This window comes from Clinocottus analis, unplaced genomic scaffold, assembly GCF_023055335.1.
Source record: "Clinocottus analis isolate CAN_PGR_092001 unplaced genomic scaffold, fCliAna1.0.p SCAF_12, whole genome shotgun sequence".
NCBI lineage: Eukaryota > Metazoa > Chordata > Actinopteri > Perciformes > Cottidae > Clinocottus > Clinocottus analis.
Genome location: NW_027175843.1, coordinates 9,240,921 through 9,260,768, shown reverse-complemented (window position 1 = coordinate 9,260,768; position 19,848 = coordinate 9,240,921). Strand labels below are relative to the sequence as shown.

General features: G+C 39.0%; 1 protein-coding gene across 1 annotated transcript; it reads right to left on the bottom strand.

Annotated features, from left to right (window-relative positions):
* Positions 1 to 263: 263 nt before the first annotated feature.
* rpe (ribulose-5-phosphate-3-epimerase) lies at positions 264 to 2,582 on the bottom strand. Its single transcript, XM_068572568.1, has 6 exons — positions 2,415 to 2,582; positions 1,943 to 2,022; positions 1,674 to 1,813; positions 1,442 to 1,576; positions 729 to 815; positions 264 to 640 (listed from the first exon to the last, which is right to left on the bottom strand). Exons 1-6 carry the CDS (start codon positions 2,534 to 2,536, stop codon positions 518 to 520), a joined length of 687 nt encoding a protein of 228 aa, XP_068428669.1. The 5' UTR covers positions 2,537 to 2,582; the 3' UTR covers positions 264 to 517.
* Positions 2,583 to 19,848: the final 17,266 nt, after the last annotated feature.

Genomic DNA, 19,848 nt, shown 5'->3' with positions numbered 1-19,848 from the left:
TCATGAAATTTACAAGTGTGTATTATGTAAGCACAGCAGATTAGCAAGTTGTAATGGTTCATTTCAACCAAACAGCAAAAAGAGACAGAATTTATGAAACAGGATTTTAGATAAAAGTCAGAAAATTACTCACAAAACTGAAGATATACTAAATACAGTACCTTCTTGGACCATTTTATTTCCACAATTGATATCAACTTAAAACAGTGTCAAACAATATTCAGGAATGTTTCCATATGTGAAATAAGCATAACCTTAGTTCCAGTCTTGGAATGGTTGTCCCCATGCTGAGATGAGACTCAATTTCGGTTAACTGTTCAGAGAGGCGATTGTAGAATGAAACTCTAAATGTTTTGTAGAGGCATGGTGCAGCTTCACACGCATCAAAAGTGATTAGGATTTGGCCATCGGTGCCCTGCTCTGACCTCAACCCCAGAAATGTTTGTATTGAGTCTGTTCCATGGCTGTTGTGTTGTATAGCTGTCATAGACAGGTTGTTTGTCACACAGAGGACATATCAGCGGTCCAACGAACGCTTCTGGATCGCTTCAGCCACCACAGTGCGCAGGAGAGCGATGACAGAGCGAGGATCGTCGTTACCCACGACAGCACTGCCTGACACGATCATGTTGGCTCCTGCCTGCAGTAAAAATGAGCATATGCTTACTTGAAAACACACATAACTGGATTGGAATTTTAGGCGAGTGAAATGCGTTTGTATCCCTTACCTCTGCACACTTGTGAATTGTGTCAGGGCCAACTCCTCCATCTACTTCGATGTCTAATGAAGGGAACTGGCTCCTTAACCAACTCACCTGGACACACGCACAGAAATAAAACAAAGAGCTTGAAACATGTACAACACCATATCTACAACACAATGCCAGTACAGGTTCAATCAGAAGCATCCTATGGACTAAATTTGAACGCCATACAAAATAACTACACTTTGGAAAACTTCTTTCTGCGCTGTGAACGGTTATATAAAATAAATGTAAGGAGAGAAGGAGAGAGAGAAAAAGAATAGAGCACTAATGCCGAAGAGTTTGGAATACTTGTTTTAGAAGAAACTTATGTGTGGAATTTGAGCATCAAATCACTTACATAATTATCCTCTATTCACAACAATGGTGAAAGATGCAGCACAATGAGAATTGGCCAGTAGTTCTTTTTTTCACAAAGGTCAACATTTGATGTGAAGGCCATATAAATGTGGCACAATGTGTAAAGGGTTGTAGTTTTGTTAATTTGCAGCACATTTGGCATGCATTCGTCCGTTGACAATTTTTTGTGAAAGCGTGTATTAGGGAAAAGCAAAATAACTCGATATCAAAAATGTGCTGAATTACTCTGTGTGATCATCTTTAAGGTCTAGTTCATTTTGTTGTCGTTTTGTTTGCGTTTCCCGTTTTTTCTTCCTCTACCTGTGGTTTGATCTTACCTTGGCCATCATGTCCTCCATGAACTTTTGGCCTCCAAAGCCAGGTTCAACAGTCATGACCAGAGCCATGTCGATCTGGTTAGCCCAAGGTGCTAGCTCTTCAACAGTGGTGCCAGGTTTTATGGCCAAACCCACCTACACAACTCACAGTGTTAGCATGATGACGTAGTAAATACAGTCACCGATCAAGGCCAATATGTCACGTGTCATTTTTACAGCATTAATTCCTCACCTTCATGCCACTCTCTTGAATCTCCTTGATGAGATTACCAGGGTTGGTGGTGGACTCTATGTGGAATGTATATTGGTTGGCTCCTGCTGCAGCCATGGCCTTCACCCACTGCTCTGGCCGAGACACCATCATGTGCATGTCTGCAAAAAAGATCACAGTCACAGTACTGCAGACATAGCAGACGCATTCAGAGATGCATTCAGGATGTACTTCAATGGTTAATTAGGTCAAGTCTTTCAAATGTGTGGGGAAGCCATTGTCTCACTCACCAAAAAAAGGTTCTGGGCCTACTGACTTCCTTAGGCACTCTACCATGGGATGTCCAAATGTGAGGTTGGGGACAAAGTGCCTTTAAAAAGGGAAACACAGATAGACATTTCACTTCCAATTGTGATGAAATCCTTTCTGTTGCGTAAACATTGCAAACAAACGCCTCGCAGAAGTTTACAGGAAGGTAAACAGTGACTAAACTGGAAGGCAGAAGGAGGAAGTCTGTTGTCAAGACCTGCAAGACATTTTACTGTTTGACACCCTGAGGTTTTGGAAGCCTCATTATTGACAGATTCGAGCCATTTAAATCCAGGGACATAAATATTGGCTTCCCCCGGATTAACTTCTGGCAAGCTAGTGTAGCATGTTGGTGTTAGCCAACTTTAGCTCTCGCGCACTGAACTTCCAATCGGCTTGCTACTTAGCAATGCTAGCTTGTCTTAACTGACGTTAACCAGCTGATAAACTAACCCGTCCATGACATCTAGGTGCAGGTAGTCTGCCCCGCAGTCCATCATCCGCACGCACTCGCTACCCAGACAGGACAGGTCGCTGCTCAGGATGGACGGACCGATCTTCGCACTGTATGCCATGCTGTTGCTGCTGTTACTGTCTGCATGCAGCCAGCCAGCTACCACCAGTTACCTGCAACATCAAGTACCACTTCCGCCGATGACCTTCAAAATAAAACAAAGGAATGCGGATTATAAAGAAAAAGAAGAAAGTAATGAATTCCTTTTAGGTCAAAGAAGATATATCATTGACGATCTGTTTGTAACCATTTTTTAAATAACTTCAATCCAATTGTTTTTAATGCGGTCTCAAATATTTTGAATACGACAAATCCTAACTTCCGGTCTTGTTTTCAGTTGTTAACTTGATTCACCTGTGATCTCAAATTTCCGCCTTCAAAATAGACGTTTCTCACTTCTTAACTCTAGATGGCGCAAAGCTCATATAGGCAAGGAACTGCCATAACAAGAAGTTGAACGACCTAAAAATCGACTCTTGATGACACTGTTTTGTCATCACCACTGTATTATGTGGGGCACATTGAGTAGGAATAATGTTGGAAAGTTTGTTTGATAAATGGTGTGAAGGGCATACATTGCATGTTGAATCCCTTCTATTTATCCAGTATACCCTTGGCTTCTATTTTCTCTTAGTATTTAACCACTGGTTTCATAATGTAAGACTTTTTTGCGTTTGGTGCTGCATGCACCAAGCGCATGTAATGAGCACCAAGAGCATCTAATAATATAAAGTTGTCTGGACTTAAGAAAAAAAAACAGGTTATAGATAAGAAAAAGACAACCATTCATGCTCACATCCACATTTAGATTCATCAATTAACTAATTAATTTTATTTGTTTGTCATCATCATCATCTTGCAACTGGAATGGGATGATTATTTCCAGATGAGCAAGATGAGTTGTTGTGATTTATAAGAAGCAGATGGCGGCAGTTTCAAAAAGCCTTTGCAGCACTCTACTCAGCCCACAAAGAGCAACACTCATATTCTCAGATTGGCTAAATAAAATCTGACATTTACGAGTTGTACCCACTTTTTACATTCACTGCATCAATGATGGAAACACTGGTGGCACAATGTACTGTGGCAGACAGGAAGATGATATATGTGATTTTTGAGTGGGGCTGATTTAGAGTAAGTTGGCTTCATAAAGAACTGGGGCCTCGAGACTCTCTGAGGAAGGGCGTAAAAAAGCTTCTTTAATAGTCACTTTGTGGACCAGCGCACTATCTGCAAAATATATTTAAACCATATATTTAAACCATAAGTCTCCATACAAAAATCTGTCACGGATTGAGAGCACAGTTGATGGGTGTCCAAGGAAGATTCACTAGAACTCATTAAATAACAATTTTCTTTTAAACTAACATAGGTGAAACAATATTTTGAGCAAAATATTATTTTTTAAGTTGATAAAAGTCACACACAAGATTGATTTGCCTGGTTGGTGCACTTCTGTGTTGTCTTTAAGAGGGTTTATTTTTTTGTCTTGCAGCTGATACAAAGACTCATTCGTCACCTTCAATGTAAACAGCTCAAATACCAAGCACATCATTTCACTCAAACAGAGGCCTCTGTGCACTGGAGGTCCCCATTAAGTACATCTTTTTTGGTTAAGTGCAGCTTAGGAATTTGACTCGCACTCATTTTCAGGATACTGTCTGGCTGTTCTTTATTGCTCATTGTTGACATATTCTCATCTTAATAACACTTCAGAATAATCAGTACTGTAGTCCATTAGTGGTTGACGACCCCTACTCACCACTGCGCCACGATGGCACGTTATATGCATTCCGGCATCTCAGCCATCTGTAAAGACAATTTAAAAATGTCTTTTGTTGAAAGGTTGAAGAATAATCAATTCCATTCTCGGCTGCTAAAGTGGTGTGTGTTCATTTTTCATATGTTTTAGCCGTTGCCAGTTTCTGGTCGTTTGTTCATTTCTTTTTTTCTTTAAATTAATATTAGTTTTTCCCAATTTTCCCAGAAGGTATTACTTTTTCACTTAGTTGGCATACACCTTCATCAGCACTTTCAAATGTGTTCCTGCAGATTAAGATTTAGCCATTGCATGTAACTAATTAACAGCCACACAGCAGTATATATTAAACATGTTTGAACTTGTTTAACTGTCTTTTGAAGTGCAATATTTTCCAACTGTGAATTAATTATCTGGTAAACCAATGGTGAGCTCAGTTCCAATGAAGAACCTAATGAAAATCAGCCACCTATGTTACAGTTTCTGATCTGCAAGGGAAATTGTATGTTAAGGAGAGAAATCCTGTCATGTACATTTACTTTTAACAATATGTTAATACTTTTATAAATTGGGTTGATGTGACCTATAACCTTTGACATTTAAGGCAGGACAGGAACTTAGACACTGCAGCCCAGTTTCTTTTTCTTTTTCCTCTGCAGTGGTTGATTATCAAGGACTTGGGACAACTCCAAATTTTCATGTATTATCTTGATTGAAACCTTCCTCCTTGCTTCCCCTAAGCAGTTGATTCAAGACTCCTGAGCAAACAGATAGCGCAAAAATAGTGTATTGTGATGGTCAGAAGGAACGTGTGGAACATGTGTCCTTGCAGCCTCTCCCTTCCTGAGCTTTATGTCGCTGTGGTTGGGGTCAATAAGGGAAGGGTGGGGTGGGTTCCGCCGGAAAAAAGGTGCTCTTTGGATGTTGTAGAAGGGCTTTTTATTATGATGATGCACTCACAGGGAATGCAATAGCTGCAAAGACTCCCCAGACCTGTAATCATTAACCACAGTGAACTGAGACTTTGGAAACAAACATAAGGATTATTTGTGCTCCTTCATATATGAACACAGGATTTCTTTTAGTTAATGTTGTATATCACGTCACACCGTTAGAAGTGCATGAAAACAATTTGAATCATTAAAGTGGTCCTTCAATATTCATGTGCTAGATGTTGTCTTGCTATATGTCCAAATATGTGTGTCAAAACAATAATACGCTTTGTTCAGTTATCTCAACAGTATTTAATCAATATAATCATATTGTGTATTCTCTGATATGACCTCAACTATATGTACTCTGACCACAGAACACTTCAGAGCAGCATGCAGTAATTACCTGTGAAAACCACCTCCAGGGAGAAATGGACCCTTACAAAAGTCATAATTTGGTGCTTTACAGGCGATAATGTTTTACTTCAAAGGGCCATTGATGTGACCACGGGGGCACCGGTAACATTTCAAAACAACAACTTGAGCTTGTGAAGACTAAAATAAAATGTGGAATATTCTTTTGTGATTTTCTAACAGCAGCCCACAAGGTTTATGCGAGCAAAGCTTTCTTCCCTACTTCATAAAAGATCTAATCCACCTGATTTGATCTTTATTATTTGAAGATTGTGGATGTAGGGGGGCTGCTGAGAAAACACAGCCGGGTTTAATAATTTTTCACAACGTGAACTCTTAGAGTGCAGGAGTTTGGTTTACGAAAGCAGAAAATCCAGTTCCAATGAAATTGTTTCATGAGATCATACAGTGCGAATTTTTTTGACCTTTACTCATATTTCATTATCCTTTTTTATTTTTTCTTCAAACAAGTATAATCCTAAATTGCTTTAACCTGTGTTTTTAGATAAATCTGAAATTTCTCTTCTTTTGCATTAATATATTCAAACACACACAGACATGATTTAGACATACAGTCCTAAATTCTTACAAAGCTAAAGCAAACCTGGAAACAAATGAGAATATTTGTTCAAACTCTTCGGCGAGCTGCCTGGTCGATATCCATGTGCAGGCTGAAATGTGAATCATGAGGATTCCCTCATCCGCTGGGAAGCGTTAACACGCTGTCAGTGCTAAGAATACTATACTCAAACATCAGCTGCAAAGCATTACTTAGCTGTGGAAAAAACAACATGGAGCAAAATCTTTGGCACTAATCAATAATCGCATTTGGGAAAAATAACTTTATTTGAAAAAAAAGTGAGAACTATTACTATCGCTATTACATTTTCCAAGTGGGAATATGAATCCTGGCCCCATCTGGTGTTTCCAACAGCTGTTGGACCCACCGTAGAGAATCCTTAAGAATCCAGCAGTATTAAGACATTCTCAAAAATCCTTCTCCTCAATGAAGAGGCTTTGAGGACACTGGTTTCTGATGCATGCTGATGCTGCTCCTTATACACAAGTTGAACACACAAACTGACTCTCTGAGACATTCTCTCTTCCTGACTGATTGACTGACAGCAAGCAAGGTTAACATTAAGACTTTGAGAATTATTTCAAATCAAATAACTAACCGTTAACTATCAAAACAGTTGCTAACAAATTATTGAGACTGTACTGGCTCTATAATAAAATCACTCAATTTTACAATACTTGAAGATATAAATAAATAGTTACACAGGACTGTCATGTCGTACTGGTGATGAACAGAACTCAAAGCTCAAACCTCATACAGCTAATTAATCTAAAATTAATAATTTGTCAACTCTTCCATTGTGTGTCTGTGTGTGATCACTTATCACAACAATGGTCTGCATGTTGGATTAACATCTGCATCCATGAGTGAGGAAGGGCAGATGTATTGATAGTGCAGCTAAAAAGCGGTGGTATGAGGAAATCTATCGTAAAACATCCTGCAGTGCAGATCTCCAAAGAAAACTGCTGTTAAATAGCTGGAAACAAACCTTACCTTACTGATCTTGTTGTTTGGTTGTCCATTTTTCTGAGATAGCAGATGACTCACCATATGATGATAATGCGGTATTTCTGATGTATCTAATACTCAGTCCCTTTAGTTATTGACACTAAATGTCAGGCTTTCAAAAAAAAAGGGCAGTGGCTTTCTCTCCAGATTCACCTTTGTTTCTTATAGCCTTTATTTAATTAGGCAATCTCTTTAAGGTTAAGTTATATTTTGCAAGAGAAGCCATGGTATAATAACCACACAAGATGAAGTTTAACAAAGAAAATATAAGCCATTCCAAAAACTCTCTCAAGGCTCAATATTGTGTACTGCAATAAAGCCACAGCTTGTATGTGAGTATTGTGTGCTGCTGTGTTGATGATGTTAAAAAAAAGACCTGTCCATTCCACTATCACTCTCTGTCCTTGCAGCATAGAACAATATTGTAAATGTCATAAAATAACTGTTCAAGTGCACAAAATAAATGGTGCCTGTCACTGTATGAGAATCATAGCTTGGCTTTATGTACACATTATACTCTTTATAGTCTTCAGTCTTGTCAGTGAAACAAGTGAGCGCCAGAGGAAATAACACATTCCATAAAAAAAGGCTTGTGTTAATGACTGTAAAGACTTACACATACACATCCTGACAGTGTCCCACTGTCCAATTAACCTTTCACAGAGAAGGGAAGGAAGAGCAAAAGTGTGATGGGTTATAGCCCTCTGGAGACACACAGACCTGCAAGAGCACTTCACCGAACACTTCTTCATGTGATTGTGTCAGCCTACCGATCCGACTATCTGAGAGTTTTCATTTCATTTCGATATCCTTTGAGGTGTTTTGCTTCTGGTATTCTGCTTTTCCTACTGCTGTTAATATTGACTTTAGTGATGTACTTTTGTTTGTCATGGAAACGCTTCAGGCTCTAGTGCTGGCCTCTTTGAGTGGCTTAAAAGAGGGTCCTGGCAGATAGCCAGCATGAAAAGCAACTAATAATGGAAGAGATGGAGCGCAAGAAACAGCTATATTGGAACAAGCTACTGAAATTTGGGTTGGTGTACTGTTTATGCATTGCATTCAATGTTATGGTGTTATCCCCATATCCATCAATGCCAAAGAAAAGAGTTTAACAGATTTTAAAGATTACTCGAGCGTTTAACCTGGCCACTCAAGCCTGAGCAGCTCCAAAGAGGAAGATACTTATGTTTTATTGTCCTTGCCAGGAAACACCCCACAGCATTGAACGAGAAGAAGAAAAAAAAACAGAAAATAAGGATCTCAATTGTAGAGCAAGGATCAATCGGTCCTCTGCCTACAGATTTCATAAGCTACTCCATCTACAGGAATGGAGAAACGATAGGGGGTTGTGTAGTACAAAAGTGAACCACAAATTCACAACAGCCTTGACAAATCTTGCTCTTGCTAATTCAGAAACTATTTGAGAGATGAATAGAATGCTGGCAGAATCAGAGGTGATCCACCCAGCAATAAAATACATCAAAGCAACAAATCAATGTTGTTTTGCAGTCTGTGACAGGGTGTTCCCTCACTGGATTGTGTAACTCCAAAACAGTTGCTTTAATGTGTATTCTACTCTGAAAGGGACCTTCACTTACTAAATTAACATCAAGCTTGAAGAAGACTTGAAACTAGAGATTGGGACCATAAACACATGTTTATAATGTTTATTGAGGGAATATGTCAAGTGAAAAAGAAGGTCATTAATGTCTTACATTCAGACAGAATGTAAGTTTAAGGTACCTCCACATTAATTGGCTTCACTTTTCAGACCAAGAGATTTTAACCTTGATTCAACCAACAGCTTAGCTTAGTTTAGCTTAGCATAAAGACGACTGGAAGCAGGGGTGAAGAGCAAGCCTGACTTTCTTTCCAGAGGTCACAAAATGTGCCATCCAGCACCTCTAAAGCTCACATTATTTCTCATATTATGTTCTCTTTGTTTCTAACTAACTCTCTAACCATCGGCAAGAAAGTATATTTCCTGGGACAAATTATTATTTTATATAAGCTAAAGGTACTCTGCCATCATCCAGTCTGTCCTCTTCCATCACCATGTGGTTTGGATCGGCCACCAAACAAGACAGAGCCGTGGCCTCAACAGATCGTCAGGTCTGCAAAGAGAACTATTGGTTCCAGCCTGCTCTCCATCCTGGACTTGTACACTTCCAGAGTCAGGAAGCGGGCTAGAAAGACCACTGCAGACCCCTCACACCCTGGACACAAGCTGTTCCAACTCCTCACCTCTGGTAGGCGCTACAGAGCACTGTACGCCAAAACCACCAGACACAAGAACAGCTTCTTCCCACTGGCTGTCAGTCTGATAAACAATTGAACAAATAATCAGACACTTCCACTTCTACACTAGCTGCACTTTCTGGACTACTGTTTACTGTTTTACTGTTTCCTTAATGTCTTATTTTTTTGGTCTTTCTTTTATATTTCTCTTTTTTATATCTAGCTCTTGCATTAAAAAGAAGTACGATCCGCAGAATCCAGCATCAAATTCCATGTATGTGAAAATGTACATGGCCATTAAAGCTGATTCTGATAGTGATTCTGTTGTAGGCCTGCCAAAATTGCAATACAAGCACCAATATTATTGTATTCCTTTTTAAATTTAAATGACTGGAATAAATAAACTATTCCTTATGGAATAAAGTGTATTATCTATAGATATATGTTTGGGGGATATGCTTTTTTTTGTTGTCTCATGTAAGATACATTAGATAATAATGTCAATATAATGTAATTCTTGTCACAAGACCATACCATTCTGTGATGACTCCATTAAAAATTGATCTCTGAAAACAAACAAATTGTGCTGATTTGTCTGCAGCTTTCCATCATAAATAACAACCAAAAGTGAGAGCAACAATAACAACTTGCTCCGGATGGCCTGGGTTTATCTTGCTGTATCTGTTAGTTGTCATGACAGTCATAGATTTCACTTGTGCATTCCTGTGGTATTAAGACACTAGTGCATCCCTGGTAGGAATTTCCCCTGGCCCGCTCTCTGTTGTTTCTACTGTGTCCCTGCCCTGCTTCTGAAGGTGAGGGAAAGTTCAACCACATCAAATCTGGAATCTGAGAAAGAATCTTTTTTCTATTTTGAGTGTTACACTGCACTATTTAAGGCAAAAAGTCCACCTCACTGTGAGATACTAAAACTTAAATTCATAAGATTATTTTTGGCAGTTTCCTGAATTCGTAAAGAACATTTAAATAATGTGGGTATGTTTTTTCTGTGCCTGTGTGTGGGCTTGTTTCACAGTGTACTCAGATCCATATCAAATCCTTTGTGTATTACAGGCAGAATAACCTATATAATGTTCAACAAACCCATGAATACATAAAGGAATAGGATTATTGTTGCAATGATTATGACAGTGACCGGTGGGAGAATCACATTACTTGCAGACAAAAGGATAAGAAACGCCCGTGAATAGCATCTTAAAATAATACTAGAAAAACAAGAAGTGATTCATGCCATTGCCTTGGCAACATCCCCAATGTTCTGTGGAGGAAGTTTTTTGTTTTTTTTCAGCTGCGGCTCGATGCCATGAGGGTCCAATTTTCATATTTCTGTCCACAGCTGTCTCCAAACTGTGTTCCCTGAGTGATTTATGGGTAGACTATAATCAATATGACCTTCACTAGATCAGGCTGTGTGAAATCTTTCATCTGGGTTTGACCTATTCAGTGATGCAAAGATCAGGAGAATGGAGACATGGGTTACAAGGGTGGGACTCTTGGTTTTCCTCCTGCGTCATGGTAAGATATCATGTCCAGATGTTTTTTGCAGGTTATAGTGGACACTTTAATATTCCCCCTCTTTTCTAAACAACCGTCCTGCTGTCTGTGCAGACACATTGGTTGATTTGATAACAGAATATCTGTATAATTACAGAATATTTACTCTGCTGCCTTGAAGAATATTCTTTTAAATAAAAACATAATTAAATTACTATGTGTACTATGAATGGTGTCGCTTGTGACAAACCCACTGAGATATAAAAACCTGACTGCAATTGCCCTCAGCTCTTTAATGTTTTAGTATCTTTTTCTGCATGCAACTTTACTTTTTTAGGTTCACTCTCAATGTGGGAATATTGGGCTTACATTCATCAGGTGTGCAGAAGCATAACTCCAAATAAATGCTAATATTCCTTTATGTCTCCTGGATGTGTAAGAAGGCTGCTATCTAAAGGTAATAACATGTCAATCAACCGTTAACAGCTTGTTTCTAATGCACCTGAGTAGCCACAAATATTGGTTATTAGAGTATTTAACAATGACAAGTCAGCTGTCCAGGTATTGACAGATGTCACGATTCAAGTAATATTCATTACACATGTGAAGTATTCTGTGAGACCTGCGTGTGTGTGAGCAATGTGATGGCTCTCTTTTGACTAGTGTCCTTTTAGTGCTACTGGTTTGACTTTATCTTGCTCCAGAGGCTGATTCCGGGTTATTGTCACGCTTCTGCTTCTATTTTACTTCTATGTGTGCATTATTTTGACTGAGCAGAACAACCACCAACAGTACTCCAATGATCTTCCATCACCTCAGCCTTTCAACATAAAGGAGCAGCAGCTCAGCACTGAGCACACTCTGGATGTCTGACCTCTACGAAGAAACCTCAGTACGGCATCGGGGAGTGTCTGAACCTATCGGTACAATACCCACATTCACGGCTGTCTCCGCATTGAACCGTCTGTCCATCTCATACTCTATTTTTCCCGGGGTAAGCCTTGTCCAAGTCCATGCAAACTCCCAGAACTCCTCCATCAGATCTGCAAGGGTTAATATCTGATCCACTGTTCAGTGGCCATGAAGGACAGAATATGCAGTGCTCCTCCTGGATCTGAGGTTTGACAATCGATTGGAGCCTCCCTACAGCAAATGTTAGAGCCTTTAACAAGCCCTGGAGGTAAGATAAGAGACAGGACCCCTCCCCCCTTGGTTGAAAGGGGAGAGCAGTGGTCTGGAAAGTGAACATGGTTGCATTTTACTGATGGATTTTACCTTTGCTTTGGGCTTGATGGGCTCTAATACCCCCTTGAATGCGCTATAACAATTTTACAGCAGACCAAAGAACATGGTGAACAACAAAAACAGATAACCAACACTATAACATATTTAAGGTACTGTTGCAATAGAAATGTATATAAATTAAATACATATTTGTTTATCTTAACTTAATCTAGTAGCCACTCCATACTGACGGTCAAATTTGTCCTTCAAAGCAAATTCGATCTAATGGATGCTAATGGAAGAGCAGCATTGATAATGTTTCTCAGAACTTAATGTGATGAACACCTTTATCTCTGTTACGTTCTTATTTATTTCATTACACCTCTTAATTTGTGAATGAAACAGGCTGAAGATGTTGCATGGATGCACACAGCTTATGGAGCTTTTACTAAACCTGCTCTTGCAAGAAAGAGTAAACTGTGCCTATATCTTCTCACATGCGAGCATAACATGCATTCAAACATTTCCAGACAACCATGCACGGGTGCACACTGCACATTTGTAGCCGCACATACGCAGAAGGCAGTCAACGCATGTGCTTAGAAACATCTGTTAAACACAAGTCTTGATTAATTTTGTTTAGAATTTGAAAGATGGGGACTGAACCTTTGATATCTGTATATCTGTGTTTCCATTACTAGGCCACCTACTCGGCACTATTTATACACCAGACTGCAAACATAATCCGCATAACGGGAGAAGCAGGAGGAGGGTGAGAGATTGGTGAGAATGTGTGGTAGGATGCATTAAAAAAAAAAGGATTTAATTAAGAATTTTGATTAAGGAGTGAAACTAATTACCCAGTGTAATGACAGAGAGGGAGGTGAAGTGTTTAGTGCTTGGAGCAATGTAAAAGGGCACCTGTGTGCGCTCGTAGGCTACCTGTATTTTAAATGGGTTTGTAGTTGTCCATCCCCAGAGGAAGGTCTGTGTGTAACCAGTCTGTGGCCTGGTGTGGATCAGGTTCGCTGCCTGTGTGTGTCCCTGCCATGGACCTCCTCTGGTGGGGCGAGGTGATGGATGATGTCTGAAAGGACTGTTCAAAAGAGTGCCTGTCTGAACAGCTACCAGACATTTATGGATGATTGATGCTTTTGAGTTTGTATGCATGTGTGGGTAGGTTTGGGTGTGAATGAGTGACAGGTTACGGATGGCTGTTGTGTTCCGGGTGTTATTCTAGCATTATTGATTATAAGGTGACAGGTATGTGAAGGAAAGCTATTTAATACTGTAGCAGAGAGTGGTGAAACACACACCTACGCACCCTCCTCCCTAAGACTTGTTTGTTCAAACCCCCCTCTTCTCCTATAGAATTACAACCCATATACCAAGCGTAAGGTCAGGATGGAAAGCCCAGTGTGGGTTGCAGCCTTTACTTGTGACATGTTGACCTCAATTAAAATGTTCATTCATCAATCTACTACACATTCAGGATTTACAGAGCAGTCTAAAAAGCAGGTAAAACTAAGAGAACGTATCACTTTTGATCTGTGAAAATGTATGATGATTTTAGGTGATTTTATTCAAATTATGAGATAATTATGCATAACGCTTAAGATTGAGCCTTTGTTTTATACAACTCAGTGCAACAGCAGACATCTTGACCATTGTTTTATTGATATTCTTCCTTTTCTTTTGTACAACCCTCTCTTGAAGAATTGAGGAATATGTTGTCACTTTGAAGTAGTATTAGGCTGTAAATCCAACATTAAAACAAGCCTTACGGTCTCTAGCCATGCTAGTGTGAGGCTGTAGTCTTGGGCACATTGTGATGCTATGCAGGATATTGACAGTCATATAAACAGAATAGGAGTAGAATCAACAGCAGGCGGCCATTATGTGCACCGTTGCCGTTAAAAGGTCTGTGTCTCAATTCGGCTCCTATATTGCAACCTCCACTGTTGGCAAATCGCACTAAAATCAGTATACGGTCCGTTTATTCTGCCTGAACGACCTTAGCGGCGCAGCAACAATGTGTGAGACACTTTATGGCGCCACCGATGTGTGTCACCATAACAACTAACACAAATCACTGTTATCTTTCCTTTTTTATGTTAACAATAGACAAATAAATTAACATACACTAGTTTATTGTCTTATTTTTTACCTCTAAGTTCTGAGGTTTGAGTCTGTATTTGGATTTTTGTCCAGTGTCCTAGATTGGCGTGCCTGTTATCTGTGATAATGTTAAGAGCTTAAATTGAAAGTGCACCAAAAAAAATTATGTTCCTTTATATTTCTTCTTCCTTTCATGTTTTTTGCCTTTATTTTCAACGGTCTTCACTTTAATTGAGTGAGTTCCACTTAATTATAAAAAGCTGGCACAAAGGATTTACATTCCATCTTTTGCTCCCTCCCTCTATCTCTCCTGTCATCGTTCTGGCATTTTTGGGCCCCAAGCCCAAAATTATGGTCCTTTGATGTTCCAGGTAACTATGGTAACTTAATTGGACAGTGCTGCAAAAGATCAAGATGGTCATTTTGTTTTATGAGACAAGATGCTGCAGAAGAATCTCTGCTGCACTGTTGTTTTCCATGTTTTCATGTTGGGTACATTTTTCATGTAACTCTGCTGCTGATGCTTATGAGTTTATTCCTCATTTTTCAAATTTTGTTTTACTTGAATTTGTTGATCCACTGCACCTTAGTTCTGTACATAGAATAAAGAGTTACCAACAGTTCAGAGAAATGCTTCCGTGATGCTCTGTGGTGCTAATTGCTATATTAAACATTTTAGCTTTGTTATTGAAAAATGGATTACCTGCAGCTGTGACAACATAAAGACTTGAAGACAATAAAACTTGTTGTAAATGATACACGAGCAACTCAAACCCACATGGGACAGAACAGGACAAACCATGAGTCTTTTATTCATAACTAAAGGCCAGAAGGGACATCTGTGGCATGTTTTCATTTGGTCAACTGTGAGGGGAATGTTAAGATTTGGTGTCACACACACATTGGGCGTGTCAGCTCTCAGCTTCCCCACCAAAACCACCCTCACCCACACCCGGAAACTATAACTTCCTCCCCCATTCATCTCACAGTGATTTTGTTTTACTTCTCAGGAGCTGTTTTACAAACCTATTTGTCAAGCCACACAAAAGTTTAGTGAGCCTCCCGAAACCAAGCTTAGGAAAACAGTGTTTGAGGAAACTCTCCTTTGTATACAGAGAAAAGAATCTCAGAAACCTCAATCAGAAAGGTTTTGGGGTTATTGTGTCAAAGCCAAAGGCAGCAAACCTCGTCCACAAGAAGATGCAGCAGTTTCGGTTTCAGGATCAAAGTTGGTTTGTATTGGAAACAGTCAAATGTAATTAATCTTGTTTGTGTGGGTGTGTTTATGCGCGCTCATTTTGAATTTATTCTTTTTGCAGAAGGATGCATGACATACAAAAGCGGACATGCAACCAAGGCAACATGATGGACGAAGAGTTGAGTGAGTCCCAGGGAAGCAGTTGAAGTTTCGCGCCTGCGGGGGGAGTAAGTGGGGTGTTATTGAGGATGGCGAGGACCTCTTGTTAAATCTAACATGATATAGGTGATTGGTGAATGACATACAGACATTCCTTTTCCTCAGGGTGGAAATTGTGTGTGTGTGTCCGCGCGTGCGTGTGCGTGCGTGTGTGTGTGTGTGTGTCTGTCATAGTGAGAGAAACTCCCTGAAAACTGATATCATGCAGGGATCTATCTGTCCTGCTATCCAGAAAAGAAGAACAATAAAGCAGAGGAGAGAGACAGAGATCCTTTCTTTTCAAAGGCAGACAGACTTAAACACTGACATATCATCAGTGACATTGTTGACTATTTGCTGCTAACATTTTGTACATACGTTGTATACAATGATATTAGAGTTAAAGGGTCTGTAAATGTGAATTGCTGAGTCATGATGGATAAAAGCAAAGTAACCAAAACTCCAGCTAATGTCGAAACACAAAAAGGTTTTGGTGGTTTAATTACAACATAGGCATTTTCCCCCATAATAACTGCTCTTAAACCCTGTTTGCCCCAGTATCGGTTCATCTGTTTCAATCCCTGCTCCTATAGGTATAGTCTCTGCTGTCTGCGTCCTGATCCTGTTTTGCCTGTTTTTTTATTAATCTTCTTTCATTTTTGTTTGTTTTACCGTTTTGATTCCACTGCTTTTGTCTTATACAAGCATTTTGCCTGTTCATTAAAACTGTTTTCTGTCATTCCTCGACTACTTCATTTCTACTTCAACTTTGGGTCCATCCCTTTTGCCCATTCTTTGCCCCCTTATCACCGGGCCTGACAGTAGGCAATGTAAATGTATCGTTAGTTCTAGGAGACCGTTGGCAGGAGAGACTAGGGTTTCATCCTGGATCTTTGTTGTTTCGTATGAACTGAAAAGCAATGTCACAAAGCATGGTGCAAGATTAGTGTATGATCTTCCTGTTGACCCTGTAATGGAGTCAGCAGGTGTAGAGAATGAGCATACACAGTCAAAATTAAAATAATTCATTCGTACCATGTCTTTTTCTTTGTTGTTCTTTTGTTTTTGTTGGGAGCATACTGACTTTGGAATATCGCTTTACATGGCATTATTATTTTCAGAATTCATATGTTCTAATGATATTTAATAATTTCCGGACAAAACCCAAATAAGATGAATTACATCTTTGGCAACATGCACTATTCTCTGTGGAATTTGTTATCCTGTGGTGGGTTCAAATTGTGCGAAGGAAACATTCAGTGATAGTAATGAGAACATCAGAATGCAGAAAAACAGAATTGCTATTGTGTGTGCTGCATTCATTTGTGAAGCTAAATGTAGCAAACTCTAGTTTGGGGGATTTCCATGTTTTGATCTCAGGTGTAGCGTTTCATTCTGCAGTGTTGAACAAAGACTATTTTTTTAGGACACATCTTGGGAATGTGGGATGTCTTGTGAATGTCTTGCAAAGAAAGAAGACTGGGGAGGAAACTGCAAGTTTATGGAGCTTAATAAACTGGGTGCTGGTGCAATGACGTCATGTTGACTTGGCTGGGTCGCTTTGCTTCTGTTTGAATAAACATGCTTGTTTTTTCAGCCAAATGCCAGAGTTTGACCCCAGACAGGAACCAAAGGAGGACATTCGTCTGTTTAAACACCATCACAGACAAAACATCACACACAGCCAAACGTTATTTTTTTTGTCTTTTTTTTTTTCTTTAAATGAGGAAATAAATCCTACTTTTGAATTTAGCTGTCACTGTTAAGATGAAAGTGGGTCGACGGCTTAATTCTATCATTCTCTCACAGGAACCAAAATAAGCTATTATTACCTGCAGCCAGTCTCAAAGTGCTCTGGGTAAGTCATCCATTATCCATGTCGGGAAAATGAGTGATTTCACAGAGTGATACACAACCAGACCGTGTGCTAAAGCAAGATGTGTGCGCTCAGCACATTATAACTCTTTGGGTTTAACATGTTCTTTGTCCATTCCCATGATCCACACAATAGAAACATAAAATACTTAAAATGAAAAGATTAAAAGACCGATTAGTTGAATAAACAATGGTTGAATATAAGTAAAGTGATACTTCCACATGAAGTTATAATCAACCTCCTCCTAACGCCAAACACATTACTGCATTGCTTGTAAATGTATCACAGATATTTGAATAATTGCAGGCAAATGGTCTGTATGGATTTGTATGCCTCCATAAGCCGTAAAGCAGCTGCCTGCTCTTCTGTGACACATCTCTGAAGTTTCATCAACGGCTCTGACACAAGCGTGCTGCTGAGCTGATGGAGTGGAGGAGAACTTAAAGTTGCACATCAGGCTCAGCTCTTAAAGCCGACGGGATGGTAGATGAATTAGGTGATGTCTAAACACCGGATCCGTGGCTTAGGCACGGAGTGCGGTATAAATCAGTCCTCCTAAATATCAAGCCTTCACAGCCATATGTGTCCAGCCTATACAGTTACATTTGTGGATCTGGAAGAGATTAGCGTTTTCGCACTAACAATAAGCGGAAGATGGTTTATGAAGGGCTCAGCCCTATCCGGCATGCGGTGGTATAACAGAAAGGAACATCACAGCCCATTATTCATTGTACATATGAAGCTTATTTTGGAGCGCTCTGTGTCTAATCTGTGTTTGAACCTTAAATAAGAGGAAGAGATCCAGTCCAAGCACCCAACTACGGTGGATAGTTCAGCCATCGGAACCATAGAGCTAGGCTTTAATGTTTTTTAATCAAACAAAGTTATGTTTTACAATTTTTTAACATCCAGGATTATTGTACAAAAGCCACACAATCTTCAAAGCTGCTCTTATCAATATGTTTGTAATATCTATTGGGAAAATATTGTAAAATGTGCAAGTGATCAAAGATGGGCAAAAATACATCAAAATGTATTTTGATACAAATTACCCCTCAAATAAATGTATCAAAATGAAATACAAAATACTGGTGCCAGAAAATGTAACAAAATGCAATACATGTATTTTGTATTTAAAGTACAGGAAATACTTTTTTTTAGCGCAGAGCATTCAGGTTTAGGCTACATGATGTACACAAAGCTCTGGTGAACCCCATAAAAAAGGAAGAACAGTCACAGAATGTCAGTCTAACTAAGCAAAGCTTTTTAAAGACAACAGCTTGATTGATTATGTCTACATGTATTTTTATTAATGAACAGCCCATGAACTTGGACTTTGTATCAACAAACATATTCATCACATATAAATAGCATGACACATTAGGCCTATGTATACTAACTATAAAAGCAAAATATTGAACTAAAGCCAGTTGTACACAGGTAAAGAGCCAAAATAAACTATTGTACATCAAGTTCTGCACATAAAAATGAATATATATATATATATATATATATATATATATATATATGTATATATATATATATATATATATATATATATATATATATATATATATATATATATATATACTTTAATCCCCTTTTTGTCTTTCTACTCTACAACCTTTAGCTCAGAAAATACCGTATGCATAATTAATTTGCCCTCAAAGACTCTTACTGTATCATCATAAGTCTTGAACCCAGCAACATTTCAGTTTATCTTGATCTATTCCTGTGCACACAAGGACCTTGAGCTTAAAAAGTTAAAAAGCCATTACTTTGGAAATTGACATCTGCTATCAGTGTTGTTTGATTCAAACTCGAGATGGTCTTTTAACTCAAATTTGTCCTTTCCCCTTTGACTGAACATCTGTCCGACATCTGGTCGTAGCACTTGTCCTCCTCTTCTGACGGGAGTGCTAAACTAACCCTATCCTATGACTTTTTATATTCACACCAAAAACTCTGTGAGCACAAGCATCTGCTGCCTTCCTCTTCTACTTATTTCATAATTCAACAGTCTTTATTCGTCACGCATGAGTCCTCATGTGGAATTCCTGCGAGACCAAGTGAAACAAGTACAGTCTTGATTGGGAATTGAACTTATTCCAAATGCTTGGAAATGGACCAGAAATAATGTAATTTACAACTACATATGCATAAAGCATAAACATAGCCTGCTATGTGAGTGCTTAGTACAGTTTTAAAGTGTGCTCCTCAAGTAGATAACATAAAAAATGTCCACTTGCTCTAAATTACTCTCCACCTACCCCTCCCTGTTTCATCATTAATTAATGCTATCTCTACTTCACA

Excerpts from the sequence above, each read along its gene's own strand:
- rpe (XM_068572568.1), bottom strand. The coding sequence starts at position 2,536 with ATGGCATACAGTGCGAAGATCGGTCCGTCCATCCTGAGCAGCGACCTG. Across the intron at positions 2,023-2,414 it reads CACCTAGATGTCATGGACGG|GCACTTTGTCCCCAACCTCA; the intron begins GTTAGTTTATCA and ends CCCTTTTTAAAG. Across the intron at positions 816-1,441 it reads TGGAGGACATGATGGCCAAG|GTGAGTTGGTTAAGGAGCCA; the intron begins GTAAGATCAAAC and ends GCGTGTGTCCAG.